This window comes from Osmerus mordax, chromosome 1 (genome assembly GCF_038355195.1).
Source record: "Osmerus mordax isolate fOsmMor3 chromosome 1, fOsmMor3.pri, whole genome shotgun sequence".
NCBI lineage: Eukaryota > Metazoa > Chordata > Actinopteri > Osmeriformes > Osmeridae > Osmerus > Osmerus mordax.
Window position 1 is genome coordinate 9,985,167 of NC_090050.1, and position 27,106 is coordinate 10,012,272.

Below are 27,106 nucleotides of genomic sequence, written 5' to 3' on the forward strand. Positions count from 1 at the left end.
GCCCTTCTATCTGCGACGCCGGTGTCAACCAGGCAGGAAAACAACAGCCCACAGTGCGTTAGGAGGGGTGAAGGGGGTTAAACCTACAGCTGGTGCTTCCCCGTCATCTGATTGGCCCTGCTACAATACGTGCGGCTGGGTCTCACCAGAAGAGAGATTTGGGGGGATAATAATGTATTGATCTCCTGTCATGCTGGTCTTGGTGCGTGATTGAGAAAACCATTGTGCGTCTGGACCCTCGACAGGCACCGATGGTCTAACCCGGTCTGCAAGCATCGACCCCCCCGGCAACAAAGCTGAACCGCTAGCGTCCAATGAAATATTATCTCACAATATTGAGTTCCGTACAAACAACCAGTGTGTATGACAGACCAGACTGCGAAATCAGATATGAAATATACACAAATGGGACACATTTCCTGAGGCATTTACAAAGTCAGCAACAAAGCACTATCCCTAAAAATCGGACCTTAGCCCCAACCAACCGTGGATCTATCCGGCACACACAAAAGGGGCATCCTGTGTAGCCCACTGTTATTCCAGGTGTAAATGCCTTTGACCATTTGTTATTCACCTCCTCAAGACCGGGGGCGCTGACAGGCATGACCTATTCTATTATTAGCTCACTAAAAGTCCCGTTTAACGCACCACGGGGACATATTTCATCAAGGAGATGACAGGCAGACCTTTTCACAGGATATAGGGAAAATGTTCCGCCTGACTAGAACAATCTAGAGCACAGAAAAGGCGGCTGATGCAGCTGGGTTCCGCGGGGAGGAGGAGGCACACCAGACAGACCAGGGGCCAGGACGTGGGCTGCGGGACTGTCTCGAGTTTCTCGGGGGCCAAGCCAACTAGCCTCTTGTCTGTTCTGGGAAAGTCAGCAGGGAGCTGGAGGCGGCTTACACCTCGTCGTGGTTACGGGGTCAGTGTAGCACCCGCTCTGGTAACACCTGAACCGTCTCGCTTAATCACAGAGGCCGCTGAGCTGAACGGCCGCACACGTACAGTACGCCACGCACGCAGTGCACACATCCACCCGCACGCACACACATACCACACACGCGTTACAAGCAGCCCATGCACACACACACGCTGTATACGCATGCTACACACACAGTACAAACACACCATCCTCACACACACAAACAGACTGTCCACGTACGCCCCAAACACACACCCGTATGAATACACGTCACAGAGGCACATCGGCGTGAATAAACTGGAGGGATGTGATCCTGAGGTATGAACAACAACCTTTCTAAAGTCAACGTGCCAATAGATCGACGCCCAACTGAACGAGCCTACGTACAGTGCGGTAGTGTCTCTGTATCTGAGGTGTGTCTGAAAGGACTCCGGTAGCACTGAGCAGTGGTGTGAACAGAACATGGACAGAATATGACAGTGCACTGTGCCCAGGTGTGTCCAAGACTCCCATATATCCTGCCGCTGTCACACGCGCACGCATACACCTGCTGTAGGAAACCTATTAGAGTAAGTGGCAGTTCTCAGAATATAATTATGCCAGAGTTAATGGAACAGCTGACAGTCTATTCAGAGCCCTGATCGCTCTGTGGGGTTGGGAGGGGGGGGGGGGGGGGGGAGGAGGCGAGGAGAGGGGGGGTTGAGGGAGGATGGAGGGGAGGGGAGGGTGCACAGAACCCTAAAGCAACTCACTCAATTTGTACAGCTGGAATGAGGTTCTCCCAGGGGGCTTTGGGACCTGGTGGTGCCTGGAGGGTTGTCGGGGGGAGTGCAGAAGATTGTGTGCGCACGCGCGTGTGTGTGTTTGCTGAGGAGGAGGAGGAGGGTGGAATTAGGCTGCACAGCAGGTCTGAAGCCCTCTGGCTCTCAGAGCCGACGGTACTGAGACCTGCTGGAGGAGCGAGGAGAGCTCTGGTCCTATCTCTCCATCTCAGCTCCACAGACCTCCACACGAGTCTCACGTGCTCCTCCTCTGCGGAGGAGGACCCAAAGGCGTATCTCCAATCTGCATGATTATCTTCAAAAGGAGTGTGAACTCGAAATGAACTAGGGGTTCCTTTTCAACACTCTCACACACCAGGAACTGTAATGAACTCCAGTGAGTACTATTGGGTCATTACGATTCGGTCACATACAGTACAGTAACCCATCCCCACACACACACACACACACACACACACAGACTCACCTGTGTGTTAATGCGTATGGCTCCGATCGATGGAATCTCAAAGTAGTATCCTGAAGATGGAAAGACACCGAATCAATAGTGACGAGCATCACAAACATGCCTTCCAGGTATTCCTACTGACACTCACTGTACCAAAGCTCCTAACGATCAAGGGCGGGAAACAACACGGCGATTTTGGCCCGCCGAGCCGCTCTGTTTGTAAAACAAGCTGTAGCGAGCTCAGATCAGGAGGTACACGGAAAGTCGTCAGGCCGAAGGGGGGGATGGTGCGTGGGGCCCGGGCAGCAGGCGGACATGGGCTCTGGGGCCAGCGACCTCCGCACTCATCGCTGTTCTGCCCACATGTAAATGTGCAGCCTCATTGGGGATGCTGAGCCCCAGGCAGCACGCCTGATTAGGGATGGAGGAGAGCGACTCGCTGGGTCAATAACCGCAGCTCCCCAAGTTATTAAAGCCGCGAGTGTTTATACAAAGAGCCGCGAAATGAAGACGACGCCACCGGAATGTAAAGAGGCTGTCATTATTTCAACACATGATTTATTTTATTTGCTCCTCCGCCTTTTCCTATTTTGGTCCACACACACAAACACACGCACAGACACAAGTACACCCACGCATACAAACAAACACGCACGCACACACACGTACACACACACACAAACAAACACACGCACACGCAAGCACTCGTGCACGCACACAGACGCAGGTTGAGAGCAAGTAAAAAGGTCTCGCTCCTTTACTTTGTGCCTCTGGCTGCCTGCCAGGCAGGGTGACACGTCTGCTTGTAGGGCAGCGGAGGACAAAAGGAGGGCAGGGGAAAGCCGAGCCGCAGACGAGAGAGCATGGACCACGGTGTGCAGTAGGGGTGTTTAGCAGTGTGACGAGCCAAAAGGAGAAGGCTTCAGCCAGCTGAGAGCCAGAGAAGGGGGGCGAGCCTTTACTTAAGACAGGATTGCAGCTCAAGCCAAGTGACACTGCATCCAGGGACCGTCAAGTGGCCCGGGTGTGTACTCTATTTGCGGGGATTTGTGTGGGAGTATATATGTGTGGGTCTAGGGGTGTGCGTGCGCGCGTGTGTGTGTGTTACGTCCGTGAGGCTCAAGCCTGGGAGGGGGGGTGGGGGGGGAGGGGGGTGTCGAGAGACTGCCACTGTGTGAGTGTGATACCGAAAGAGCCCTAAACAGCGATGTGGCAGGGCCGCTCCTCAGAGACCAATAGGACGCCGCCACTATTGTGTCGGCTTGGCTTTGGCACCGTGGCAGCAGTGCCCAGCAGAGAGCAGGCTGGCACCGACAGCGTAATCCTGGCCTTCCCCGAGCCTGACAGAGAGATGGCACGGTTATCGCCCGTCTACCAGGCTCCTCCCGCTAATTAATAACGACTTGTGGGGAGGCACTTCTGAAGCACTCGGCTCCACCGCCAAACGAGCGAATCAGCAAGAGACCACGGCGGCCGCGCGGCTCAGGAAGGAGAGACCCCGTATCCGAGCGACGTCGAGAAATCGCGCAGGAGAGGGGCAAAGGGAATCGGCGACACAGTCCGTGGGAGCGTCGACGCGTCGAAAGACGAAGGTCTCTGACATGGGGGGGGGGTTTGAGGTTTCGGCGGGGTCGTCATGGCTGACGGCCACGTTTGGCTTCGTCATTCGGCTCCGACCGGCGGGGGCTATCTCACTGGAGACGTAGCTGTTTGCCAAAGGGGCTTGGGTTGCAAGACGCGAGGGGAAAACACTGCGCGTGTGAGTCATCTGCAGTGACTCTCACGGCACACGACGACATGAACGATGTTCGGTTGCGAGGCCTCCAGGGCCGCCTGGTTTCCCGCGTGGAGGCCCTCTGCTCTGAACAAACACGACCCTCCGTGTCACCCACCCACCCCCCGGGTCACCTCTACTGACCTCTGTTGGCGCAGGCGATCCACTGCAGGGGAGTGACGTCATAGTTGTGCTGCCCGACGGAGAAGGTGAACACCCGCACCTGAGGACGGCAGGAGAGAGCGTGGGGGTGAGCAGGGAGAGAGAGGGGGACGAGCGACCATCCACATGCATGGGGTGAGCAGGGAGAGAGAGGGGGCCGAGCGCCATCCACCATCACCCGCTCTGACTGACACGGAGCAGCGGACTGCGTGGACACCACGTTGGGTTATTTGCTCTGAGTGAGAAAGGAGAGACTCCTTGAGCTACTCCTGGATGTCTGATTGCGAGGGACATTAGTTTTGTTTCCATGTCAACTGATGGGCATTTTGACATGCGGCAGAGAGAGAGAGAGCGAGAGAGAGACGGAGAGGGAGAGATAGATAGAGGGAGATGTTAAAAAGCACACATTCTAAGATGACAGCCTCCCTGAAGACAGGACTCAGGATGGAAACTATTATGACAATGAATGTCACAAGGGGGGGGGGGATGTGTCAGAGGAGAGGGGGAAGACGGAGGGGAGAGAGTGATCGAGCGACCGAGAGCGAGAGGGGGTGCGTGCCCGTGAGAGGGGAAGAAAATGGAGAGCAAGGTAAGGAGGGAAAGTGAGCGAGCGCATGTGCTAGCTGTAATTTCATGGTCTCTGATGATAAAGTGGCTAATTAGTCCGCAGGTCAGAGCTGTTAACACCGGCATCAAGACAAGAAAGGAGACAGAAAACCACCGAGAGAGGCCTGGCAGGGACAGAGAGCCAGGAGGAAAAACACAGGAGAGAAAAGGCCCTCGTTTGTCCATGAATCAGCAGTCTAGCTCACACCATATTGTCTACCGTGAAACACGTCGCTTGTCCAAATAAGAAAGGCTTAAAGTATCAGCTTAGATATGCATGGGTGGTCGTTTGGCAGAGGACGCACTGGAGATGAGGCGATAATTGCCTTGGTGGGAACAGACTCACCGTTTGGTTGGGCCAGTTGTACTTCTCAAAGATGTCCTGTGCACGATCCTCCCCGCCATCTGTAAACATCATTATCATCTTATTGCAGTTGGCCCTCGGGGCGCTACTCTCCTGTGGAACATGGAGAGACGCAGAATGGGGAAACAGAGAGAGAGAGAAAGAGAGAGAGAGAGAGGGGGGGGGGGAAGACAGAGAGAGAGAAGAAATGAAAGGAAAGGGGAGAGGGTTTTATTGCAGGAAATAACAAATACTGGCAGGCTTCCTATTTGACACCACGAAGAGCTGTTTGTGCTCGTGCACCAACGTACACAGACCTGAATGGGGCTCCAGTCCACATTGAAATCACGCACAGGTGTTTGTGGTTCTGCTGCAAACTCCCGTATACTGACTAGGCTTGCATTACTGCAATGCCGATGGTTATTCTCCACCATGCATTGCTCTGCAATAAGCACCCCTCCCCCAAACCCCACCTGCTCCCCACCACCTCCACCCTGCCCTCCTGACAGCCGCCATCGCTATGCAGGCCGGCGGCACGTCACTCTGACAGGATCCTAATAAAGATAAATAACATTGCCACAATTACACACTTTTCATTGCGCTCTCGCCACCAATCACGGGAGTGCGTCTGCCGCAAACACCGATTAAAAGGACTTTTTTTTATGTCTCATTCTGCTGCCGAGGCTGCCGCCGCCTGGCTCTCTGCCTGCCCGCCGGTCCCCGCCGGAGGAATACAGAGTGTCTGTGGCTCATCTCCTCCGCGTTCCTCTCATCAATCATCTCATCAGAGCCCATTAGGGGCGCCAGCCTCCGTGGGCCCGCGGCAGCATACGGAGCCCAGGAGGCACCTGTGCGCGCGCCTCGCCCACCTCTGCCACGCCGGCCCGCACCGCTGGCCGGCGTCCCCCCCCCCCCCAAGGACCTCTCATCAGCAGCTGTGCTCCCCCCCCCCCCCCCCCCCCATAACACACACACACACAGGCACACATCACCAGGGTAAACCCTCAGGGTGCTTCCCGACGTCCGTGCAGTTTTTATCCTAATTCGCGAGGCGTTCAATTAAGGTGCGGAGCTGGGGCGCGGCGTTTAGAAGACGGGGGTCCTTACGTTGAGAAGCTGTTCAAAGGCAAACGTGAAGCCAGACTTGTAGTCCGTGGTTCCTTTGGCTTGCATGTGCATGACTGCCTCCTTGAAGATCTTCTTGTTCTTGATGTTGGCTTGGACCAACGTCTTGAAGCAGGGGACCACGGCATCTGCTTTCTCGTTAAACTGGAGGGAGGATAGAAGACAATCCAAAACCACTTAGGCTATCGAATGTGTTTGTTTATGATTGTGTGTGTGTGTGTGTGTGTGTGTGTGTGTGTTTGTCGGGCTAGGGAGAGGATGGGCAGTGAGGGTGTGTGCAGCTGTGGGCTGCTCAGTGGCTCTCTGGCAATAAACAGAGATAATTACAACATTTCACACAAAGAACAGGTGCACCTGAAATACCCATGCAAGCCATGGACAGACACCCAGCCAAGGTAATGTCCGCTGGCGTGAAGCTCTTTGACTAAATTAGCCCTGGGATGTGTTTGATTTTGCGTGTACACGTGTGTGTGTCTATCTGTGTGCATTCGAGCGTGTGTTGGGATGTGAGAGAACCAGGGTGGTAATAAGGGTGGCTGTTGCGTCTATGTGTGATGAGCAGCAGTGCCATACCGTCTCTAATGTGAGATATGTGGAATCTGGAAATAACGTTTTCTTCTAGAAGGTCAACTTCAAAATCAGCTGACATTTTGAAAACGTAGGGACGGCAGATGGGAAACTAGAACAACATTGTCTGGAAAAAGATGACATTTCTAAAGATGACTGTTCCCTTGATGGAATGATTCATTAAACAAAACAAAAATCACGTCCAAAAAAATAACACACATCATCTTTGTTTTCATAAACATCCAAACGTCCTTTAAAAAAAAGAAAAGAAAAAAGCGAGCTGATCAAATGGACCGTGTTTGTTGTAAATGGACCATATTTGCTAAACCTGCACATAATGTACTGTAACATCCACACACATACAGACATCCACACACACACACAGACACGCACACAAGAACACACAAACACACAAAATCCCCAATCTTCCCCCATCCTCACTTGTGTGAGCTCTTCATTTCTCTATAGGGGTGAAAATCAGCTGTGTCCCCGCCCAGATTAGCATGCTCATTTCCTGCTACTAGAGTCGCGACTTAGAGGCAAACCCTGACTAAGAGCAATGGATTATATGGGATTACTGAAGGAAGTCTCCAAACAGGGCTACCCCACCGGTACTGTGTGTGTACATCAAGTGTGTGTATGCGTGGGTGGGTGTGTGTGTAAAAACACGGTCTGCAGTAATATCGAATGGAAATAGGAATCCAATACTAATCATGGAATGGAGAGGAGACTGAGATTGTGACAGTCACACACATAGGGGACGTGAAATTACAATCATCCGCAGAGGTAACGCTGCCACCATTATAGCTGTGTAATTATATGGACCGAGCAATAAAACATTGACAGCAAAACCCATTTGTTCCTGCGACCACATCAAGTAAAATGTCGGGGAGGCCCGGTATGCGCGTGTCCAGGCGAGGGTGTGTCGGCGTGTCGGCCGGAATGACAATGTACATGCGGCGTGGACGGGTACGATGGGTGCTGTGATGCACGAGCTGACAAGGACACTCACCCTGGCCACGTTCACATAGTCATCATCTGACAGCGTTTCGAGCATCTCCATCACAGAGGTCTTCATCAGCTTCAGCGTCAGGCCACTGACACTCCCGCTCCTGCACAAAGCATCCGGAAACAGCGGAGACACTCACTTAGCCCCCCGCCTGAACCACACCCAGACGGCGTGTCAGGTTGTGGCGACATGTCTTCCCATGTATTCAATAATGACTTCCCCCACAGGTGCGTATAAATGGGTCAGAAGAAGCCACAACACAAAAAATCCCCACATTCTTTCCCGTTACCTCGCCCCAATCCCAGTCGATTTAAACCTCCCATTCGGAATAATAATCTGGATAGTGACCGTCTGAACGCAGTCATGGAATAGAGATAGGCCTGTACATATAAACACCTTCAAGGTGCAGGCTAGTTTACGCTCGGATCAGATTCCGTTCAGACCAACAGGTGGCACTGGTGGCCTTCAGTGCTGCCTGACAGCACAGCGGGTGAGACAGAGGAGAAGCACGGGAGAAGGAGAGAGACCAGACAGAAGACAGAGAGACCAGACAGAAGACAGAGACCAGACAGAAGACAGAGAGACCAGACAGAAGACATAGAGACCAGACAAAAGACAGAGAGACCAGACAGAAGACAGAGAGACCAGACAGAAGACAGAGAGACCAGACAGAAGACAGAGACCAGACAGAAGACAGAGAGACCAGACAGAAGACAGAGAGACCAGACAGAAGACAGAGACCAGACAAAAGACAGAGACCAGACAAAAGACAGAGAGACCAGACAGAAGACAGAGAGACCAGACAGAAGACAGAGAGACAAGGTACTCACACGTCCACGATGATGACCATGTCCTTCGGAGACGATGCTCCACGTATGTACCTGTTCCAAAAAAATACAGAAAATTGTTCAATTTACGGAGAAATAGTCTTAGTTGACCAAAATTGAACAAAGTTTTTAATGGAGTCACAATAAGCTGAGCTCTAATGATAAGTAGGCACCAAGGCTAATAACACTTAAGCTAACAGAGTGCTGGAATAGCTTAGACGCTTAGAAGAGTTAACAAGTTGTGCTGTGTATTCCTCCCAAGTTAAGCCACAACCATGGTAGCATCGCTGGCGTCTTTGCTCAATTAGCCTGAGCTGAGGATAAATATGTGTACAACGATGTAACGTCGGAACACGCGTTAACGAGGGCCACCTGTATATCTCGAAGGCTGACTGTTTCGACGTTGATAGTCAGCGCTGGTATGCTTCACCGTCTGAGCTCGACAGATTTGGTTGCTGCCAGGGAGCTGGGAGACGGACGCTGACCCGGGTTGTTGGGGACCTGAGCTCAGCTAAGTGCTGTCAGTAAAACGAATCGTCGCTGACGCTCCATATCCCTCTGATGACTCATCAGTCCAACGTCAAACACACGATTTACTCAGGCGCTCTCTTTGTCACACGGAGACACAAGCTGCTTAAGACCATTATGCCACTGTTGCACCGCTCCCAAAATAGGCAGGGCTGCTCTGGGGGGTGGGGGGGGGGGGGGGGGGGGGGGGGTGTGTGCGGCGGGGCAGCAGAGCTGCAGTGTGCCGTGCCACAGCCCCGGCAGACGCCACGCACGAGCACAGGGGCCGACTGGAGAAGGTCTGGCCGCGACCGATAGAGGCTGACATATAGAGGGAAATCGGAAAGGCTCTCGTCGGGTTCCAGCGGCAATTAAAAGCGCATTACACCTGACACAAATGGAGCGGAGACGGATGGACGGCGAGGACACCCTCTGTAGATTGGCAAAGGGTTAATATGGGCGTGTCGGTCGGGTCTTGAGAGGAGCGAGCAGGAGCGGACTTGGTGGTTTGGGGGGGGGGTGGGGTTCTTAGGCAGAGGCAGAACGATCGTCGAGGGGGTTTCTGTCTGCTGATTATCAGACGTTAGGCTGTGTGTGGAGGGGTGCCAGCTGCCTGGGGGCCAGCGAGATGTTTTTTCCTTAAGTCTGGCCAAGCCGATATGAAGGTAAGGCGAGGACGGCCCCCAACAGGCCTCTCCGCTGTCCAGAGGGTCTCGGCGTCACCGCCGCCTGGCAGACGCAGCTCCAACCTGCACCGTGACCCTCTGACCCCCCGTTTCGGCGTCCCCTGCCGCACTGGTGCCCCCCGCCACACACACACAGCCAGAGCCTCCTGCTAATCACGCTAGCGTTCCGTCTGGGACCCCGGGACGGAACGCTAGCCCCGCCGCCGGCGCCCCCAAGCAGGAGGGCCAATCACTGAGCATGCCCAGATCAGTGAGAAGCGTGAGTGTGTGTAAGAAGGGGGAGAATCCAATTATTTTCAATAATAGAGAACGCCACATCAAAGATAGAACTTCCTCAGCTTCCCACAATTTTGGGGGCATTCGGAATCAGGTCTGGCACCATGAAGTGTATTGGCATGACTTTTTATCAGTTTAATTACCGAAGTCTTAATTTCAGTGAAGAGGGGAAGGAGAGAGTTTGACGGCAGGAATTGATGGTTTCATTCTGTGAGTAGACGGGCTTGTGAAAGGGGTCATCGATGCGTCCAGCCAGAAAGCAGCCCACATTGCTATGGCTTCAGGCTACAGAAAGGCCTGTCTGCTGATTGAGTTGAGGTCGATTTGGAGAAGGTTGAGACCTGAAGACCAACTGATGGATTTTTTTTTCATTCGTCCAGCAAGTCTTTTGCTCACAGTGGACTCTGAGGATCTAATATGGCTGAAGTTATTCAAAGGCCAAAATGTTAATCACGGGTCACTTTGGGACCAAATTGCGAGGTCCTCTCCCGCTGTCTCTCAGTCAGCTCACGGTGAGATCCGCCAAGCTGACACGACGCTTTCCCAACAACTCTAAACAGGCTTCGGAGAAAGTATTTCTCAGTTCTACCTCCCAAACAGAAGTCGCATTTATCAAGAAGTAATGAGTTTGAGGAGGACTTTAAGGGGAGTGAGCCAGCGGAGGAGGAGTGCATGAGCTAGGGTGTTGCCACAGAAGTTATAGCACTGCCATGGCTGATCCTGCCTCAGATAGTCTGGGTGCGTCAGCACACACTCTCTCTTCATTGCCGAGAGTGAATTGTATTCCTTCCTTCCTCCGAGCAGGAGAGAGGCTGGATGAGGGCGGGGAGATTTTCAATCTCCAGGCTGATGTATAGTTGCACGGTTTGACAGATAAAAATCATGGCCCGGGCCCCTGATACGGCTGTATTTGACTCATGGATCCAGATGTGTTGTTTCTGCATGGGTTCCAGTCTGTAATTACCTCTTGGCTCCTGCCCACTGATGCCATTCTTTCCCTGTCATTACCCAGTCTCCTGCATGCCAAGGCCAGGTGACGAGCAGATGGGCTTGGCTGGTGCTGAACTGAGCCCAGTCGCCTGTCCCCTTCCCCTCCCAGCCACACGTCCTCAGACATCAGCCCGAGGCCCCAGACGAACAGGCTCTCGGTGTTCAATGACTACTCCAATGTGATGTTACACAGAACCGCAGCAGCGCAGTCACACTGTCGTGACCTAGCCGTTACAACTACTTCTCAGAAGGTGAGGGAAACTTCCAGTGGCAGGAAAATCGAGCCTAACTCAATAACTGCGAAGAAGCCTGTGCTTCACCATCAAATGGCTAAACAATACTCCCTGGCTTTGTATCAAAGAATTAGATTAGATTCAACTTTATTGTCATTGAGAAGAGAGCCAAAGGAATGCAGTTAACATCCAGCCAATAGTGCAAATAGTAATGATTTATAAACTGAGGCAGACTAAGTGCAGACAAAGTCAATATAGCCAAATATATGAGGTAGTCAGTTGAGTAGTGCAGTGTGCAACAGTCCAATAGAGCAGTGTCATGAAATCTTATAGATACTAGAACCACATGCCTACCAAATTATACATTCATGTTTGCCATTACATTTCAATGTAATATAATCCTACGTTATATTTTTTACTTCCAAACTACATTCAGAAAAGTAACATTTTTCAAATAGGTTAAAATAAATATTGAAGTCACTCATTGTTGTAAATACAAGTTAGCTTGTTAAAGTCTTTCAAAATTGTAAATGGAGACTTTGACTCCGTCCCTGTTGTTATGGTTACGGGAGTCAGATGGCTGAGTGGTGAGGGAGTCGGGCTAGTAATCTGAAGGTTGCCAGTTCGATTCCCAGCCGTGCCAAATGATGTTGTGTCCTTGGGCAAGGCACTTCACCCTACTTGCTTCGGGGGGAATGTCCCTGTACTTACTGTAAGTCGCTCTGGATAAGAGCGTCTGCTAAATGACTAAATGTAAAATGACTAAATGTATGGTTACTTATTTCAGACACTTTGTACAGGCTCATATACTATGTAGCCAGCGGAATAATATAGAACGGTGAAAATACAGTTTTGCTGCAATTAAGTAGTAGGTGGCCGATAACGGACACCCCTGCAGCCAATCAGAATCGAGTATTCACCCAGACCATGGTATAAAGCCAGATATATGAGGTAGTCAGTTGAGTAGTGCAGTGTGCAACAGTCCAATAGAGCAGTGTCATGAAATCTTATAGATACTAGAACCACATGCCTACCAAATCATACATTCATGTTTGCCATTACATTTCAATGTAATATAACCCTACGTTATATTTTTTACTTCCAAACTTCAAACAGTTTTTTTATCTTCATTCGGTTGTAGATTAATTTGCTGACATGCCTTGAACTTAAAGTATGCCAAGTACTTTTAGTTTTGCAAGAAATTCTAGCAATCCTCTTGAAAGAACTGTAGTCTACCACTACACACGCAAACACTCAGAAATGTAAAGAAAAATACTGTCATGATATAGAATGCTTTGTTTGAGTGGCAAAGGGTTAGAGCAGGCTATGGACTAAACAAGAGTAGATTGAAGCTGTAAAATTCACACCCCAAACCCACTCAACACTTTGAAAAGAAACACATTATACAACCAATAGAACACAATGACACATTCTGCGTCGCTGTGATTGTATTTCTGTCCTTTTCTGGCAGTCTAGTAAAAGGGTCTCATTGGAATTCATGAAATAGTTTTATCATGGAGCAGCGCTGTAAAATCAATACATTAACTCTGCCAGGGGAGGGTGGGGGGGGGGGGGGGGGGGGTTGAGGGGTGGGGGGCGAGGCACTGGAGAGATTGCATTTATGCACCCTGACCCATTTCACTGGGTACTGTGGTTCCCGTTTGAATCTGCAGAATGATCTACGCACCCATTTCAGATAATACATGTTGATATAACATGGAGTGACCAGAGACCCTTTTCATAACGTGCTGTTTTATGAGTGGAGGAGCATGAGTTTGGTGTGATGGCGAGCGTTAATCTGCATGACTGCATGTATTTGTTTGTTTCTGTGTGTGTGTGTGTGTGTGTGTGCATAGCCTATATCTGCAGGAGGAGGCCCACAGTAGTGTGCTTGGGAGGATGCTTCCGGAGAAATATTATCAGTGTGTCACACAGGAATGTGTGAGAATGTGTATGGGACTCTTTGTTTACAGCTGAAATGTTTCAGCTTGGTGCCAGGGAGTGAGAGAGAAGGGTGTGTGTGCGTTGACGTCTGTGTGTGTGTGTGTGTGTGTGCTGATGGGCTTATTATTTTATGGACTGCTGCTCTCTTAGCGCTCTTGTGGATGTGGCGAATAAAGATTAAATTAAGATAAAAAATATAGGAGGATGTGGCCCAGAGAGCCTGCAGGAGAAAGAGATGTTGTCTGGCTTTTATTTATTTTACTTTTTGTTGATTATATGAGAGGCTGACACCGAGATTCCCGTTTACATTTTTTGGGTCGCAGCTTAAATATTTGTGCTCCATATGAAATGTTTGGTACAGTATGTTAGCTACATTTGGCTGATTAGTAAACATTACTAAAAGTATTTTTCTGTGAAAAGTGATTTATTCTATACATAGTGCCTGTACCTGCTGTTAATGGTTTAGATTTCAGTACAGCCTTTATGTACAGACTCAAATCATTTCAATAGATCTGAGTTTGACTGAGCGTTTTGTCATTCATTGACTTACCTGTAAATATCTCCTGTGGTGTATTTTAAAGACTCAAGGTCACTACTAAACTGGAGCACGAAAAAGTCCAACTCGAAGTCTCTGACTTTATTGTCAGTGTCCCAAATTCAGGCTTTTTTCATTACTCTCACACCACAGTCCCAGAGTTAATACCGTAGCCTTTCTTTTGAAAGCAGCCCCCCCCAACACCCAGATGAGGGGAGAACATGGGATGGTTGGAGGTAAGCCCATGGCTCTAGGTTTTTTCAGGGTGGGGGGGTGGGGGGGTGGTCTTTTTCAGAACTTCAGCTACTGGGATTGACCAGAAGCCATAATATTTACTGAGAAGGTAGATTGACTTTTCTGAGAAATCAATATCTGTTATGGCCGGCATGCTGTACTGAACCTGGGAGGTAATGGGATCCTTGCAACGCTTGGCTAACAGGACCTAGCCTGTCTCTCTCTATTTCTCTCACCCTTTTCCTTCACCGTCTCCCCCCCCCCCCCCCCCCCCCCGGGCCCCTCACCCCCTCTTCCTTTGATAACCTGAACAGACATTATAATGGACAAATGTGAATAATTAATGTCAGAGCAATTGGAGACAATTAAGTGCGCTGACTAGACCATTAATTTTCCTGGGGCCGTTAGCGGGGAAGCAGAGCAGACGGAGGGAGACCATCTGTGGGGGGGAGGTGGCCCTGGTCTGCAGACCCCCCCTGGAGGTGGTCCTGGCCAGGCAGGATGGCCCCTCCATCCATCCCCACTGTGGTGGAAGTCTATTAGGCCGCTAACTGAAACCAGGGCCTCTTCACCGCCATGTACCATGTTATCAGTGTGTTTCTCAGATTGCATCTGTGCACTCGGTTTACTATATTGGTATTTTTGGAGGGTATCTCAAGAAATAGCGTTCAGTGTGATAGCACTTATCTGTACGTATTTGACATAGAGTGTTGGTATTCTCTCTCTCTATATATATATATATGTGTGTGGGTGTTACAGTATATGGATCAGCCACAACTTACAGTAGATATGCAGTGATGTGCATATCGGGGGAGGGGGGTTTGGTTGGCTGTCTGATTACGTGTGCGTTGTTCATACCAGATTCCCCTTGAAAGGTGTGCTGATCTACGTCTGTCACAACACCACACGATAGGCTTACCTAAGCTAACGGCCTGTCCTTTGGGCTCAGCGATTGGCTGACCTCTCCTAAGACTGTCACCGGCGGAGACAGCGCGTTAGACCATAATCACGCAAGCTTGACCTGACACATCATGGCACTCCCTGCCACCACCCTGCCACTCAGCGCGGCAGGGCACAGGTTGCTAGGCAACAGGCCACAAGAGCCAAGAGAGGAAATGGAGGGTGAGAGAAAGTAGAGGGGGTGGGGGGGGGGGGGGGGGGGTGAGAAGGAGTACAGGTAAGGGGCGAGGGGGGGTGGGGGATGAGGCAGGGGGTGGGGGTGGGGCTTGAGGGGCGGTGGGGGTGGGGGGCATGGGAGAGACGACAGTGACAAACTAGACACCCAGTCCCCCTCCCCCACCTTCTCCCAGCTCATTTCCCGCAAGTGCTCCTCGACGCTCTCTTTCCTGCCGGCGACACGGGCCCGCCGTCGGCTCGGACCGCTCCCCCAGTTGCACAGTTCCTACAGCAGAAGTAGACCACGCTTCTCAGGTACCAGTCATGTGACGGTGACACGTGCGGCGCCAGGGACTCTTTCTACCGTGTGAACCTAATTAGTCTGTCAGGAAGCACCTCGTTAGCTCCTAAACCTGACGCTTAGGGGACCCCGGCTGCAGGACTTCGGCTGACTCTGGGCCCTTCACACATGTTTAGCTCCCGTAAATCTCCCAGTGTGAATGGAGCGAAGGCCCAGGAGTCCCAGATCCTTACACGGCACACAGGCGTGTATATACGAGCATCGACAGCTCGTACTGCACTCATCACTCAAACGTGAGCGTGCTCTCTGCGTGCTCTTGGCTCGTTTGCAAGTTTGTTCTTCGTCTCGGGTTCATCCAGGCAGAGGCATTCACCAACCCCTGCTGAACCCCCCCCCCCCCCCCCCCCCCCCGCCCCACCACCCTCCCCCCCCCCCCCATGACCTGGAACATCCAGTAAGGCTAAGCGAGAGCGAGGCGGAGACAAGGAAGACAACAGGGATCAGCTCTAATCAACATGGCTGTCAGGACAATGTCCAGTCTGCTTTCGTGTGTAACCAGGCAACAGGCAGGTCATCCACAAAGCTGATGTGACAGTGGCAGGTAGAGAGAGCGCAGAAGGGGGAGGGAGGGGAAAGGGGGGGGGTCGGGGTCGGGGGGTCGGCACACGCTCCTCGTCTCCTCACAAACGTGCTCCGGAAATTCTGTCGCCTCTACAAAAGGCCACCCGATGTACGACGACGAAGCCGCGAGCGAAAGTTTGTGCCCAAGTGCAAACATATTATCTTGTTCTTGTGCGACCGGGAAAAGAGAGAAAGTAACAGGGTGGCCTACGGAGATAAGCAGGGGGTTAGGAAACACCAGGACCCCCAGAGCCCGGAACACGGAGACGCCTTGCTCCGTTTCAAATTCAGCGAGAGAGGAGCGGCTCACTGCAACCAGGAACCCACATCCACAGAATTCCTAATGGTGGACTTCCTGAATGAACCAGGACGAGGAGGCGGTTACTCACCACGGTCGTCTGCGCACGTCGTACAGATCAATCTTGTTGGGAGCTCTCCACGGAGTGGCTGTGGGGGAAAACAGGACCAGACATGACCATGCGGATATACAAGTAGCTGAGAGGAGTCCGGTATATCATAACTGTAAGTGGCTTACTCTTGGTCTCTTACTACTTGACGCAGTACAGGATATTAGCACGTGCTGTATTTTACATACTGTGGGCCCTGTTTTGCCATTACAGAGCAATGCCCCACCACCATCACCAAGCCCCACCCCCCTCCCCCAACCTCTACGGAAAAAAGGGGTCAACGTGTTGGAACAGAGAGGGGGTATATGAACAGTACACACCTGGGTAGTATCTGGTGACCCCTGTGGCACTCCCAAACACCTGCCAACGCAGGGAGCTGTCATTCCTCCGGTTCTCGATGAAGACCCTCTCCAGAGCCTGCGTCCAGTTCAGCTCATTGAGGATGACCGGGGCTGCAGGCCAGAAAGACACACTCTGTCAGCACGCGCACCCACACACACTGGGCTGTACACATTCATCATGACAAGGACCAAAGTAGGGCATCCTCATACTGTGTGTCCAGTAGAGTAAGGTATAGAATGGAGCAGTCTGGCTGTATAACCTTGTCAGCCCGCGGTGGTGGGCTCCATAAAGATGTATGCATATATATGTATGAATAAATGTTTCTATTTATGTATGCAGACAGCCAGGCAGCTGTGCCACCCAGCTCGTCATGGGGGCAGGACATGAGTGTTGTCTGGAGCAGCGGAGAGCAGCGCTGGGGTGCCGGCTGACCTTGGAGAAGGTAACGTGTCACAGCGATGTAGACGGAATAAAACCAAACAGGTTTGCTGGGTAGCTGTTTCCCTGCTGAATTAACAATGCCTGGGTGTGTGTTTTATTCGTGCGCGCACATCCTGGCGTGTCAGTGTAAGGTCACAGTTATATCTCACAGGTCAGCCGCACGCTGTGAAATGGATTAATGGTCCGTCTGAGAGGAATTCATCACCTATTCAAGCAGAACAAGAAAACATCCTGAATGGCACTCATAAATCCACACATACGACCAACATATTTCTCTCTCTGTCTCATTGTCTGTCTTTCTCTCCCCTCCTCCCCTCCCCTCCTGCCCCCCCCAACTCCCCTCCCTCTCCTCTCTCCCTCCCTAAACAACTCCCTCACCATACCTGCTTTTCTCTCTCTCTTAAACATCCTGTGAGTGCTCCCATTACCTCCTCCCCTGCCTCAACGCAAAACCACTCCACCCCACCTTCTCTGGCTGATGCCACGGAGAAAAAAGCTTTCAGTCCTATAGTTTAATAGCTAAGCCGGAGTCAGAAGACGAGGAACGCAATCAGAGGTTTAATGGCCGCCTGATTAAAGGAGAAACAGGACGCGGCGCTGAGCTGAGGAGAACTTCACTCCGCTTCTCTGATTTAATTACTCACCCGACCACAGCCAGATAAGCCCCCGATCCACCACGTCCAGCTTTTTCTCCCCTCCTCGTTTGAATTTCCCACAAATAAACGATCATTATCCACTTTTCCCATGATTTTCAATTACTGCTCGGAGGCACTGACGAGCTGTCAGGTTGGAGAGAGAGAGGGGGGGAGAGAGGTCTCTGACCCGCACACCTCATTCACTGTAAGCCTCACACCGGTGACTGTTAATAATCACTCTTTTTTTGTTTCAAAACAAAACGTTCCTTTGTTAAAGTGACCTCGAGTTCAAAAGTAATGGAAGTGCTCATTTTAGTTGTGCGCGCAGACACAAACACAAACTCACATGTGCTCATTTTAGTTGTGCGCGCAGACACAAACAAAAGCTCACATACACACAGATGCACACACACACACACACACACCAGCACTAACCAGTGTCTAGAGGGGAGGAGCATATGAGAGCCAAACTGCTCTTGTCACCGAAGGGAAGGCCTGAACATGTTTTTTGCTAAATTTATAGACATAAACACAACAAGAGGAATGAGGAAAAAGAGCAGAGGAGAGAGAACCTTCCAGATGTGAACAAACAAAAACACCAAAGGGGAAACGGAGAGCGTGGAAGGATAGAAGAGGCGAGAGAAAAATCCCAGAGTAGCAGGCTGCTCTTAAATATGCAACAGCCATATGGAATATTTCTCCAGTGTGAAAATACACCGTGACCAAATCCACTCTGCAGGCCCAGGATACTATGCACTTTACCGAATAACACAAAAAGACTGGCGATATGTCAGAACTGAGGTTCCACATGGGCTCATCACAGCAGGCTGGGGATGAGGCTGGGGTTGGGGCTGGGGATAAGGCAGGGGCAGAGGCTGGGGGTGAGGCTTGGGTTGGGGCTTGGGAAGAGGCAGGGGCTGTGTGCGAGGCTAGGGTTGGGGCTGTGTGCTGGTCTCAGGCACATCTCTTATCTGCTCAGGCAGTGGGGCTGTGATGACAGCTGTTCTGGACAGGCCAAGGGCAAGGAGACACCCTGATAGCGCTGGTGAAGGTGAGGGGCCACAGCAGACCATTCCCTAATATGGTCATTCTGTACGAGGGAGCTTTGTGATCAACAGCAGCCTGGTATAAACATCATGTCACATGAATAAACCATGGGTAGATAGTGTTTACTCCAAAATGCCTCCTGGTATGCCCGCTGTCACTGTTACTGTCGAACATGTACAACGGAATGTCAAATCACCACAAGGATATGTCTTTAATGGCATACTTTTGTTCCCTGCTATGCAGCTACATTGTGCCAACATGTTGCTTTTTACTCAACAGGCAAGTCGAAGAGCTCTTGTGTGAATTATGCTTCCACTGCTTCCACTGCTGGTGTCTGTGTTTGTTGTAAAAAAAAAAGAAGGATATAAGCTTACAACTCCACACACACTAATGTGCAAATGTGTGTGTGTGAGCACGGCGATGTAATACATTATAAACAGCATCATTGATTTTGATTAAGGGAGATGTGTGTGTGTGTGTAGACTTGTTTAGCTATTCTTCCGGAATAGTAAAACAAGGAATATTCTAACTTGTGGTGATGTTCTTGGTCCTCACAAGTTCCCGTGCAATTTCTAGGGGGTTTTATGGGCTTAGAATTAGTGTTAAAATAACAATAAAGGTTGGGTTTAGAGGTTTCGGATAGATTTAAGGTTAAGCTTAGGGGTCAAGGTGAGGGTTGGGGTTAGGGAAAACATGAAATGGAATGGGACTGAATTGAGTCCCCACAAGAATAGCAATACAAATAAATCTCACTGAGCGTGTGTGTGTGTGTGTGTGTGTGTGTTGACAAGGCATGGTTTACACAGCCTCATAGGGTTAGGGTCAGAGATCTGTCTGTGTGGGTGTGTGGTCGTCTTTGAGCCAAGGGTACTCAGACAGACAGACAGTGGCGTGGATGCTGTTTACACCACAGGCCAGAGGCATGCAGATGTAATCCACCTCTACTGTCAGCAGCCAGCACTGGCCCTACACACACACACACACACACATCTACCATACTCAGGTTATCTCTGGAAAAAATATGAATCCATTGCAGATAAGGGAACACAAGCAAACTAATTCTCTTTGATTTATTCAGTAAGGCTACACCATGACTTCTCTGGACGGTTGATAAAAATAAATATTTCCACCTGGGGGTGGGGGGGGGAGGGGATAGCTCACGCAGGCGTACAGGGGGCCCAGAGCGCTGTGCTGGACCCATCTGTCACGTGAAACAGGTCTCGCTCTGATATCTTTAAAAGGTAATCCGTCAGCACCTCTCTGCTGCTGGTTACTGCACCCTTGGCTTTGCCCCTTCATGGAGCAGGACTGCGCACCAAGTAGGGACACAATTATGAGTGGGATTTATGGAGCATCCCCTAGTGTGATCATTGCTCACACAAGCCCCTCACCTTCTCCTTGTTCTCCCTCTCTCTCCCTCCCTCCCTCACACACACACACACACACACATTATTCACTCTGAGACCACGCACTGACTCCCGTGATGAAGAGCCATCAAAATGGATCTGTTCCTTCCGCCCAGTTATGAATCCAACATCATTATTGTAGGAGTCCACACATTTATGCACAAACGCATTGGCCTGTCATACATCACAGCCAGTGGAACACAAACGGGCCTTCCTGACAATCCCTTACTGGGTAACGGACCTGCAGCCCATTGTGTGGATATGACCTTTAGGGGAGCCATAACCACGATCATTGCTCGTCTCATAAAGATATTTATGCTCTATCTTTTACTATGAGAGCGGCTACGAACTACAGTAGCTGTCACAGGGGCAAAGGAGCTGCAGCCCTCAATATACTGTTACTGTAACAATAGGATTTTCAACAAGGTTCTCTCAACAAACAACCTTTCATGGACGAGTTCCGTAGCTGGTTTTCTTTACCGAAGCAAAAGCAGTTATGGACGTTTTTTTTTCTTCATGTAAATATTATTATCTAAAAACTCATGTCAGGAAGTTAAACTGAATGTAATTTCGATGGAGCTTGGGATGGAAACAATAATAACAAATACATAATACGTTTCTGACCCAGTGTGACCTACAGAAAGGAAAACAAGCTGTTCTATTAGAGCTTATACCGTACACCTCTGTAGAATGCCAAATTCACTCTGTGCCATACTCCCTCTAATTCTCTCTCTCTCCTTCTCTTTCTGCCTCTGCACACACCCCTCCCCTCTCTTCCTCTCTCTCCTTCCTCCCTTTCTCTCTACAGGGAAGTCTTCTGGTCTGGCTCGACTGTAGAGAGTCTGGACCCTAAAACCTTTCATCCTTCTGATGAAACACATGGAACTGGCAGCTGCTCACACATCTACAAAGACCTGCTATAAACCAACTCTGGGCACTCCAAAACAAAATTATGCTTTTTTTTTCTCCAAGAGAATAAATCCATTAAGAGTTGAAACAAAATGTACTTTAAGCTAAGTTCACAAACCATGGTACTGTTTCTCTTCTACAAATTAAGGTTGAAAGTATCTTAATGTCAGTAAAACGTGTTCACACCGAAGTGGGAACAAACAGAATTACCATACAATGCTAACTAGCAAACGCAGAGCTGAGCTGAGGAACCCACAACCCGTCACATCCTTTCCCTTTGGAACGATCATTCGTTTCTGTTCTATGAATATGGAATGAGAGAACAGTTAGGTCTGGCCCCTCCCCCAACGCCCCCCTTCCACCAAAAGAGTTTTTCTAATTAAAGAAGTGCAGTAAATAACAAACAAACAAAATGTAATTTGCGAGCTTGGTGGTGAGTGGAGTGTGGTGTGCTGACTGTTCTAATTAGTGTGTGGGTAAACGATAGTGCCCCTTCGTTGGGCACACACACACACACCGTAGGGGTGGGAGAGGGACGGGAGGCTGGAAGACTGAGCTTGTCTAATCAAGAGGAACCGCAGAAATACCGCCCTTTGTGGTGTCTCCCTCTCCTCTACTTTTCCCCTTCACTGTCAAAACACAGAATTTCAATCCCTTCTCCCCTTCACTCTCTTCCTTTCTTCGACAAATCACTTTTGCTTCCCCTTGCACTCTTAAATCTGGCTTGATGCGGAGGGGGTCTGGGTTGATCTCCAACATGGCGTGGGCCAGCTGACACAGAGAACATGTCAATGTCAGCCAGGGGATAAGCCTAAGGTGGGGGGCAAGAATACAGCCAGCACCCACTGTTAGATGACATCTTACAGAGTCACACAAACTCAAACCCAAAGTCACTGTCCCAACCAAAAATCTTTCTTTCTTTTTTTTACTTGATGTGAATGTACTGTCCCATAAATCCATCAAAAACCGTCCAAGATCATACCATTCAAAAGATCATGTCTTAAATGGGTGTCCCTAGAGTGAAGGACTATCCAGATGAGTTCCCTAAACTTCCATTGATCAGTATTCCTCTCCTATTCACAGCAGAACTGAGAGTCTCTCCATCCGTGTCTTTTGTGCTACTTGGGCAGAGTCTGCAGCATATCTCCCTCTCTTACCAGATACCTCATTAGGCAAGCCAGAGGGATGGTCTGATACTACAGAAGCTCCACAGATACTGTATCTCTCTCTCTCTTTATCTCTCTCTGTTTTAAACCTGCACTCTAGGAGTGCACCTCCAACTCTCTGTCTACCTCCTGTCTGTGTCCAACACACCTGCTTCTTTGTGCACTAAGACAGACAGACAGACAGACAGGATGAAGAGACAGACAGACAGACAGACAGACACACAGACAGGATGGAGAGATGGACAGACAGACAGACAGACAGACAGACAGACAGACAGACAGGATGGAGAGACGGACAGACAGACACACAGACAGACAGACAGACAGGATGGAGAGACAGACAGACAGACAGACAGACAGGATGGAGAGATGGACAGACAGACAGACAGACAGGATGGAGAGACGGACAGACAGACACACAGATAGATGGCAAGGTAAAGAAAACTGGCTGGTTAATACTGACAGACAGAAACCATGTGGTTTGGTGGCTGGTGGTTTGGGCATTGATGTTGGGCTTGTTGCCTCTCTCCCGTTAGATGAGAGAGGGACATCCGGCTCAGAAGAGGAGGGAGGGAGGAAGGATTAATCCCTCTATTCAACGCTCCACATGCCTCACTTCACCCACTCTTTCATCTACACACACAATTAGTCACTCCTCACTATTCTATTCTAATGGAAACATCTCTCACTGAGGGTGTGCACAATAGGAACCTGACAACAGGACTTCAGCTGGAAAACAGCTCTGTGTGCCTGGGATTTAAACTTTATTATAACTTTGCAACTAATAAAAGAACATGTTTTGGTTGGCAGTATTTGAATGTTTTCTTTAAGACTTCCATTACAGTGATAACAGTGCATTTATGCCTGCACACTGTATACATTAGTTGTGCGCATAGCTGAGTATAGCATGGCTGCAGTAACTCAGAGGGAGGTGGGAATCTCAGCTCCAAGCAAGAAAATTGGGAGTCAAATTGTATTCTCAGAAACAGTAGCTGAGTTGTATGGGATTAAATATCGGTCTGTATTAGTTTGGTAAAAAGAATGAAAGATTTCCAGAGACCTTCCTTAACAATTATTCAGCAAAATTCCCAAATCCCTTCCTCTTCCTCATCTCCCCCATAACATCCAACAGGGGAATCAACCCAGCCTCGGCCCACTGCAACAGCACCTACATCACCTTAGTCCCTGTAGCATTTCCTTGCATTCTGTAATAAGCGTTCATAATTAGAAGAAAACGGTGTGAATGTTTGACCTAAGCTAATTAGAAAGTTTGCAGACTTGGCAGCAGGAATCAGCAGTGGGATAATGAATCATAAAATGGTTCATTACTGCGCCCAGGGAACACTCTCAATCTCAATAAACGGACATGGGCCCTGGCAGACGAATCAAACCAGGACGCATACACTGCCTCATTTAGCTGCTGAAAGGAACACAATAAAAAAAAGAAAAACCTTTTTGCTCTAAACGGTTTCTATTATTAAAGTGTCTCTCCTCCACCTCCTCTCCTTCCCTCTCCCTTCCCTATCTCAGTGCTCCCCCCCCACTCTCTCTCTCTTTTAGTCAATCTCCAAGTGTCAGAAAACCATGTTATTTTGGCGCGTTGTGCAAAAACAACTTGTCTGTAAAGACGCCCAGTTTATTGTATTTAGCAAATCACATTTCCAATGCTCCCTGGTTAAACTGGCCTCTCTCTTGATCACTTTCACCCCAACACCACACCACACACAGTACTGTGCCAAAGTATCAGGCACCCACAATGTTTACATGACTATTGTTTTAAATGCTTCGATTTGTTGTCTTTTGTATTGTTTGGCAGAATAGTGCAAGTCTGAGAACATGGTGTTTAATCTATTCACTTCATAAAATATTTTTTACTCGACTTTTTATGTTATTTTAATTGTGCCTGAGACCTTTGCACAGTACTGTACAATATGGTACAGCAGAGATGTGACCTCTGGCTGTGGGCCTCTGTTTTCTGGTGGCCAGCCTGTCCAGCCTCTCTGGGCTAGCCCCTCCACCTTTCTGGTGGCCAGCCTGTCCAGCCTCTCTGGGCTAGCCCCTCCACCTTTCTGGTGGCCAGCCTCTACTGCAGCTTGGTGCTCCTTGTAGCACTATGTAAATTCAACAACATCTGACATCAACAGTACATATGTTGCTATGTATAATCCAGTGAAGTATTACAACAACTATCTTGTTTGTAGCCCTGATAAGGTCCGAAATAAAATAATACATTAAGAATGACTGTTTTCTGAATAGGGTATCTTTATGACACACAAACACACAATTATGCTATATTTAGTTTATAGAACAAAGTATTCATTATTGAAATAGGTGAAATGAAATACATTTACAATAGCATTTACTGTACTTCTGCATGTATGTGAATCGTCATCAAACTAACACAGTACTACGGAAACACACAGTTACAGCCATACCCATATGGCTTCACACATATGCAACATACACACACACAGCGTTTTCATAAATATTTACAAGCGGTTGTGGAGCAAATCTCTACACGGCAGACCTTGCATAGAGAGTTGATTTGCTCAGATCAAGGGCAAACAGTACTCTGACGCTTAGACCTGTGAAAAACTCTCATCCACACAGAGTGCCATTCACCGAGTAACACAGGACAGCTCTCCTACGCCCGTCTCTCCACCCGGCTCAATCAGAGAGCCTTTATCCCTTCAAGTCATATCCTAGAAGATGGGAGAGAATCTAGGCCAGCGCAAAATGGCCGCACGAACAATGGGCTGGGCTGATTGCTCTATTGTTGCTAAGCCTAACCTCTGACCCCTCGCTCTGGACGAGGAGGCTCTCATTCTGACGAGATTGGTCCAGAGAGGCTGGAGAGCCTCGTGATAGACAGACGTCCTCCACACAATATCTAACGCTTCTGAGACAGAGGGGAAAGAGAAGCAGGGGGGAAAAAACACGTGTTTGTCTTTCCTCCAAGTCATGTATTTGGTTTTGGAATAGGAAGGCAGCCAAGGCCATATTCAGGTCCAGGAGATGAGTGTGGGATAGCAGAGCAGAGAGCAGAGGGAGCACTAATCCCCAGCAGGTACATCTGCTCACTTGTCAGGTTGAGGCTGGCTGCCAGGTGAGGGTGTGATGCCTGTAGGCTGAGTGGTGCCAAACCAGACTAGCCCAGATTAGTCCAGACCAGTCCAGACTAGCCCAGACTAGGCCAGTCCAGACCTGACCAAACCAAACCAGTCCAGACCTGACCAAGTCAGTACAGTCCAGTCCAGACCAGGCCAGACCAATCTAGACTAGGCAAGAGCAGTCCAGACTAGGCCAGACAGGGCAGGCTTCTTGAGAAGAAGCGCCCATGCCAAGACAGCTGGAGCAGGGAGCATCAGTGTACTGTGAGACAGCTCCTGTCACATGCTATCACTTTAGAACAGAGAACGTGCTGGCTGATACACAAGGTCTTGTTAACACCCTCAGAGGAGGTCAAGCTGGAGGAGCCAAGGGTGTGATCTACCCACGGAGGACCCGGGCCCTGTCCTGACAGGAAGAGTCTTCTAGAAAGTCACGGAAAGCTATCTGAGGATGTTCTGCTGGTGGGCGCGTGCAGGAGGGAGGATGCATCTGTGGAGAGGAGCCGGGTACTTACAGCCCTTGTAGATGTCTGTGGGGATCTGGACGGCACTGTAGGTGTAGTTGACCTTGTTTTTAAAGTTGGGATCATCCACAAACTCCAGAGGCATAGAGTACGGGTTCTCCATCAGATTCTCTTCTTCTCCATCCTCTGACTGCAGAGACACACACACACACACACACACACACACACACACACACACACAGTTAGTAAGTTGAGCACATGTACACTTACTGGCGGACAAACAGACAAAGGGAGATACACAAACAGGGCCTTTCTAATGCCTGAGTATGCACCCTTGGAGGCATTCACAAACAAACGCTGTCAAATTTGGATTTTGCGACCAAAACAGCACTTATGCCGCCTTTTAGTCTGTCCACGACCGGGTTAGGTTGCTTTCTTCTCTTCGTCTTTCACAGAGTCTTAGTCAGAGCAGATGCTAACACTGAAAATCAATTAGTGTCCAAGATGGCTTTCACAGACACATTAAGGTGCCACACAAATGAACCCCCCAAAACAACTAGCAACCGTGGTTGAATCCCAGCTTTCTCTCCCACACACGCACACTGTTCCTCAAGTCGGGTGGGTGGAGTACAGCAGATGCTGTCCATCCGATCCCTCTCCTGTGCCTCACATTGTAAACAACAGCCCTCTGGGTTCATCCAGGACTATACTATTGTGGTGAGAAAGAGTAAAGTTACGTGTGTTTTGGTGAGCTGACACTTTATCTTAAGTGACAACTCAGAACGTAGGTAAAAACAAAATCCAGATTGAACCATGAATGTGACATTTAGGATTCCATCTTGATGAGGTATCGACAAGATAAACCTTTCTATAGCGAATCATGTGAAAGTCAATCGAAGCCTTTTCGAAACCGCTCCTTTGGCACTGATTAGCCGCCTAGCCTCTATCCCGAAGAAACTCTCCTGAGATTGCAAGGAGAATGCAGACAGAGAACACATGCATGGATGCTCCAAAACCTTTTCCAGCCATATGGCCTCTGTATACTTACGTGCTGTGCGTAATCGCCTGTTCTAGTATTACTGATAACTGTATGACTCCTAGCAGTGACAAGTATGCACACATGCTGTGCATCCTGCTGGAACACCAAACTGTTCTAATAGAGAAGCGAGGG

At 49.6% G+C, this 27,106-nt stretch overlaps 1 protein-coding gene across 1 annotated transcript in view; it reads right to left on the bottom strand.

Moving 5' to 3' along the window:
- The window catches only part of cacna2d2a (calcium channel, voltage-dependent, alpha 2/delta subunit 2a), an 82,890-nt gene that overhangs the window by 14,693 nt on the left and 41,091 nt on the right, over positions 1 to 27,106 (bottom strand). The window contains 9 exon segments of the mRNA XM_067245605.1: positions 2,174 to 2,223; positions 4,071 to 4,149; positions 5,041 to 5,151; positions 6,145 to 6,306; positions 7,742 to 7,841; positions 8,569 to 8,619; positions 16,398 to 16,455; positions 16,736 to 16,867; positions 25,987 to 26,125. Coding sequence (XP_067101706.1) covers positions 2,174 to 2,223; positions 4,071 to 4,149; positions 5,041 to 5,151; positions 6,145 to 6,306; positions 7,742 to 7,841; positions 8,569 to 8,619; positions 16,398 to 16,455; positions 16,736 to 16,867; positions 25,987 to 26,125 — 882 coding nt within the window.